Below are 6,338 nucleotides of genomic sequence, written 5' to 3'. Positions count from 1 at the left end.
TTTTGTATCAACCTTAGAACTATCGTAACTTCAGAAATTCAAATAAAAAAATTCTAAACAGCAAAATTAGCTGTACTTTCTTCTTGTATTTGAAGGATGCGGACCATATGCATATACATACATACATACATACATACATACATACATACATATACACACACACACACACACACATATATATATATATATATATATATATATATATATATATATATATATATATATATATATATATATATATATATATATATATATGAATGTATGTATGTATTACGATTTGTAAGTGGTTACTTTGATGTCTGGGTTTATTAAATGAATTTGGCTGTTTGTTGGATGTAATTTAACAAGTCATCAAATTCATGTCAACCACTCCGATATTTTCAGCAAAATTGAAAGTAGCTTACCAAAATAAAAGCAGGTTAAGAAATTCTCGATCTAACATACCAAGGTCTTTTTGATTGTGATTTTGTGTGAGTCTCTTTGGTCATGTGTTTTTTATTTATTTATGTGCAGATTACTGAATTGTGACACTCTTTTAATCTAACTTCAAAGGTACATCACTGTTCTTTTATTTTGGAACGTTACTTCCATTTCATAACAGGCACCACATTTATTTGATTTTCACATTAACATTACATATTTTTAGATTTGATTCCCACACATTCACATCGACACGCTTTACTTGCCAAATGCGGTCATATGTGGTGCAAATTTGCGTTAAACTGGGTTTGTGGCGCACATAATGTGGGGTGCTGTTACGTAGGGAAAAAAAAACAGGTGAACTCTTTGACCTCCGCACGTGTCTGCCCGCCGTCTCCGTCTGACGTCACGCTGTTCTAGGAGCTCACTGAGCGCCCGCAGACTTTGCGCCACATGTCATCGCGTCATCGCTGGGTGCTTTATTCCCAAATTATTCCTAAACATTTCCTTCATACAGAAGGAGATAAAAGCTCCTGAACGTGAACTGCACGTTTGTTTGTTTTCAAACAGAGCCGTGTCCCTTTAAACCCGTCTGACAAAAAAGCCCATGTGATCCCAGAGCTCCAATCACCAATTCCTTCTGCAAAAGCAGCCTCTGCATTTTTCTGACTGAACGCTACAGCAACACTGGAGGGGCAAAGACAGATGAGAGGGCAGGAGAAATGTGAAAAAGGCTGAGGAGATGTGACAATCTAACGATCATTTTCATGGCGAGGGGGAAACTGGAGCGAAAGGAGTTATTCTGGGACTCCTTTGAGCCTCGAAACGCTGGATCAAAATGGTAGGCTGCAGGGCAGAGCTGCATTTTTTACTGTTTATCTTTTTATGTCCCTTTCTTGATCTTTTGCGAATTTGAACGACTTCGCAGACCGACCAAACTTGTGCTCCATCCTCCCGAATCCTCTCCGCCGCCTGCCAGATGTGCATTTTGCGTCATTTATTTGCAGGGAAGTTTGTAACTTATCTACATGGAGCACAAGTTGGAAATCGAAGCTTGCCCCCAGAAGAATGCAGAGGCTACTGTTGCAGCTCTGGTGCACCGAAGGAGTTAAATTCTTTCATGTCAGGAGGAGTCAGGACGTTTCTGTACAAACCTCCAGGTCGTGACTGGTGCAAAATATGACAGGATGAGTGAAAGTGTTGCAGGTCAAGTTTGTTAGGAGGAGACATGCATGCACGAGGCATTTAGAGAGATGTCACACCTCTTGTTGGGGGAACTTTGATAGCACTTTGCATAAACAAGGAGCTTAAACTGTCCCATGCAAGAAAACATGGAAAGATTTCTGTTTTTATTTCAAAATATATCAGATTTTGTCTCATTAACTCAAGTGGATAAGTAGAAGCCAGAATCCAAGATTATATTTAGCCTCCACATCACTGGGTAGAGAAGTCAGCTGTCTTTGGGTCATTTTGGGATGCCTCATTAGGAAAAGCATGTGGAGCTGGATGTAGCAGTGGAGCAGTAATCCCAGCGCTCACATCTGGAGGCTTGGGTTAATATCTGGGTCAGGTCAGCAGGGTTAGTCCTGGTGCTCGCTGGGTGGCTCCTGCTGGGAGCTAAGAGGAAACAGGGAGGTTTGGTGTTTTTGTTGGAGAAGCATGAGAGCAAACTGCTGCAAAGGTGGTGATCTTCTGATTGTTTCAGGTTCAGGAGCCCAGATAAAGAGAGATCAGTCCCAGATAATTCAGCAGTTAGAATCTATATCTGTAGAATTAACAAACTGTGGACATTTATGTGTTTTCTCAGGTTGATCAGCTGTCACGGCCATCTTTAATTAAATTTTGTGGCCGACCGATATGGTGTTTTTAAGGCCGATGCTGATTTTTAAAGAATTTTGTTGCCGATGTTGCCGATATATATACACGTTTTAGCAACACATTGATTGTGTGAGACAACAGAACACTCACTGTGTGCAACAGAAATTAAATAAGTCAATAAATCTATTAATATTTATTGAATTTCAAATATAAAGCAAACTCAAAACATCAAAAAACGGTGTGTTGGGGTCCTTTCTTCAGTCTAATAGTGGCGGCAGTTGGCCATACAGATGCCTGATTTTTAAAATAATTTTTACATTTTTTATTTATTTATTTATTTAAATGGCCATTATAGATAAAAAATGAATAAATCGGCCTCTAATTCAGTTGGCTCCAAAAGTTGTAGATGAGAACGGAGACTTAAAATAATTTTTACATTTTTTATTTATTTATTTATTTAAATGGCCATTATAGATAAAAAATGAATAAATCGGCCTCTAATTCAGTTGGCTCCAAAAGTTGTAGATGAGAACGGAGACGTGCAGAATCGCGGGTAAAATGCTGGTTGCAAACTACAGCACCAGGCGGGAGCTGAATCTTTTCCAGACACGCAACCACTGGCGCCTAATTTCGTCCAGCGGAAAGGAGTGCAACCCGACAGAGCTCCGCAACCATACTACACTACACCATCTCACCATGCTAACACGATATGGAGCACTAAACCCGAACTACTTTCCTAATTACACTAACAGCCAAACAGTAACTAAACTACAATATCCAACAGCCAAGCTAACACTAAATAAGTATGTATAACACTAAAAGCTATGCTAAAGACTAGGATATGCTAATGCTATATGCTAATGCTGAACTACGGCTAGCCTCCTACACTCTCATGCAAATCCAACTCCCAACTCGCCACAAGGCGTGGCCGAGACTCCCGATGCTTTTATAACGTTGACACAGAGCTGCTACGTAGTACTCTACTGGATTACGTAGTATCTTACTCTTTAGCCATTGGCTAAAATTTATTCAAAATGAGTCAAATTCTATGTTTTAAGCTGAAGGTAGAGCTATACTGTGGTATTTAGGCAGAATTTTAAATTTTTTAAGAAAATGCACCAAAATGCTAAAATAATGAATACACACATTTAAAACACTATTAGACACTCATTTATACAGTTCATCAGCAAAAAAAAGTTAATTTAGACGTTACTTGCTCTTTAAATGATTGCTTCCTAAAAGTTTTATTAAAATCCATCCAGTGGTGGACCTGAATAGGCACCTGCCGTTTCAGAAAAATAAACACAAAAAGACTCAAAACAGACACAAAGTACATTCAAAAAAGCTACAGTGAGATACTAAATACATAGAAAAAAGTACATGTTTTATTATAGATGAGGAGATAAAGGCGTGAAATTAATTATTTGAGATAAACTTCCCAGAACACACTAAAATATCTTGAAAGAAATACCAAATTAGTCCAAATAAAAATACGCTTAAATGCATAGCTAATAAAATCTAATAAATATTCTCTAATAAAGTGAATGTTAGACATATCTCAAGCACAGACAGGTCAACAACATAAAACCATCCGATTGTCTAAAATGAGAGCAACCACAGAAAATAGCAAAAAAGAGCTCAAAATGAGGGTTAAAACATCACAAAAATACCCCAGAAAGAAACAAAATTTGCCCCAAAGAGCAACTAAGTAAATAGATGCCAAGTTTCCACGATCTGATGATGTAAAAAGATCCAAAGGTTGAACACAAAAACCTAAAAAGGAAATGAAACTAAGAGAAGCATTTGTTCAGCGGCTGTTTTAGGGAGTCTGATCGTGAAACTTGAATTTCTTCGGTCCTGTTCGGGAACACCTGCCTAGGTCCGTGTCGATCCTTTTCCGTAACCGCCCGTTCATTCCTCTTGACTTTGAGGCTTCGCTGTCTCTGGGAGCTGAGTGATGAAACCGACCCTAGTCTTTGTAAAACACTGCTGCCACTCCGGCGCCCCAGCAGAGACCTCTGGCTCATGATGGGAGCCAGCTCTGTTCTGAAACTCTGAAACTGGAGGTGCTGCTAATTTATGCCCCTGAGATTAAGAGCGGCGGACGAGGCCGTGCAGACGGCAAGGTCAAACTCACTGGGCTTTTGTAAGGGCCTTTTTGTTTGTGTTGCAGCAGATGACAAGGAAGTGTAGGTAGTTTGTACACCATGGATAAACACACTTTGTTGTCTTTGTTCAGGAAGAAAAACACCTTTTAGGACTGTTGCTAATGAAAAAAAAATACATTTTTTAAGCCTTAATCAGAGATCTTGGACATGAAATAACATGGTTCAATTAAACAATCACGATTACTTAACACAGTTGCACTTTTAAGTTGGAAAACTATTCAGTTCACATTTTAAGGAGACTGCAGGGCCAGTTTTATGTCAGCAGGTGGCAGAGTTGTGCTGATTTGACAGAAATGTGGTATAAAATACCTTTCATGGACGTAATTTTTTTTTTGGGGGGGGGGGGGGGGACATGTCTCCCCCACTTTTTCCAAAGTCAAGTTTTTACCATCCAAAAGCAAAATTACGCTATATTAAATAGACACTGGTTGAGCTCTAGGACCATGCGGAATCATTTGTGTTGAAGCCCATTTCCCACTAGAACATACTGTAAAGATACAACCCCCCACACACACCTCTGGTCCTCATACTGGTTGTGCCCCCCCCCCCCCCCCCACACACACACACTTCTAAAGTTAAAATTACGTCCATGCTTTAGATGACAACTGTCATCCATCTATCCAATATCTGAACCAAGTCATCCTCGCTAAGATCGCAGAGAGTTGGTGTCTAACCCAAGCAATCGTTGGGCTAGTCAGTGGACATGTCTCTCCAGTCCATCTCAGGGACACGCAGAGACAACCACATACACAACTTATGTCAAACCAATATACATGTAGGAAAAATACGTCACCTCGTTTTCAGCAAAAACATGCTTACTCCATGCAGAAAGGCTTTTCGGACAGGAGTCAAACTGGCAACCTTGTTGCTGCTTGGCTGTCATAATAAACATAATTATGATTATTTAACATGGTTGCTTGTTAATTCAGAGTTCACATTTTTAGGAGACTACAGGCACAGACAGATTTATTACAAAAGGTAGCAGAGGTTTGCTGATTTGACGGCGGCGTGACTGATCGGTAAGACACTGCTGTTATAAAAGCAGAGAAGAGCAGCGATGCAAACCAGGATGTTTGTGTAGTGACTGAGTTAAAAAAAAGTAAATTCACAAAAGATTGTGCTTAGAAAAAGAACCGAGGAGAGATTCTGCTGGATGTGTGGCTGTCATAATGGAAAGAAGCGTTATTGTATTTTTTGACACATTTTTCAACACTGCTGTGTTTTGCTGTCATTCTGCCATCTCCACTTGCATGTATGAGTCACAAGACCGATGTGAGTTTAGCCTTTGCAAATGGAGGAAGTCATTAGGAAGGTCATCTAGAAGGAGCATTTGACAAAATATTCTTTGCATAGTTTTTGTTTTATTTAGGAGCAAATTTTAATTTCAGAAACACTTTAACTTAAAAGCCCTGGCAAAAAGACTATTTTGCTTTGCTCTTACACTATTCTTGCCTTCCACCTATTGCAGGGGTCGGCAACCTGTTCCCATCAAAGAGCCATTATTACCCGTTTCCCACAGTAAAGAAAACACTGGGAGCCACAGCAGTCACAGCGTTGTGGGCGGGGCTTACCCTCAGACAGCAGAGAGCTGCATTAACCAATCACAACAGGTGACAGCAGCCAGCACCGGTCGCTCGTGTACGTCAAAGTTATCTTTCATAAGACGATAATCAATAAAACGATTTATATAAAGTGGATCCAGAAGTTGTAGCCCGTCTCAGCCTACAATATTTTGATATTTTTCACCCTGTTGGTGGTTTTACTGAGCAGGTGCCACTTTTGTCATACGTTTCTTTTTAAAACATGTTTAGACTGTTCAGAATACAAATCCAGGCTCTGTCACGTTTGATTGTTGTAATTAAACTTTGTAGGTGGGGAAGGTCAGAAAAGGATCCGATCATTTTGTTTTTCCCTCATATACAATGACGGAGA

At 39.6% G+C, this 6,338-nt stretch overlaps 1 protein-coding gene across 1 annotated transcript in view; it reads left to right on the top strand.

Moving 5' to 3' along the window:
- Positions 1-1,114: 1,114 nt before the first annotated feature.
- Positions 1,115-6,338, top strand: part of zbtb47b (zinc finger and BTB domain containing 47b) — a 26,767-nt gene continuing 21,543 nt past the window's right edge. The window contains exon 1 of the mRNA XM_015955150.3: positions 1,115-1,261. Coding sequence (XP_015810636.3) covers positions 1,259-1,261 — 3 coding nt within the window. The 5' untranslated portion in view covers positions 1,115-1,258. The remainder of the gene's footprint in view (positions 1,262-6,338) is intronic.

Source organism: Nothobranchius furzeri, chromosome 7 (assembly GCF_043380555.1).
Source record: "Nothobranchius furzeri strain GRZ-AD chromosome 7, NfurGRZ-RIMD1, whole genome shotgun sequence".
NCBI lineage: Eukaryota > Metazoa > Chordata > Actinopteri > Cyprinodontiformes > Nothobranchiidae > Nothobranchius > Nothobranchius furzeri.
This window is presented reverse-complemented; position numbering and strand designations above follow the sequence as displayed.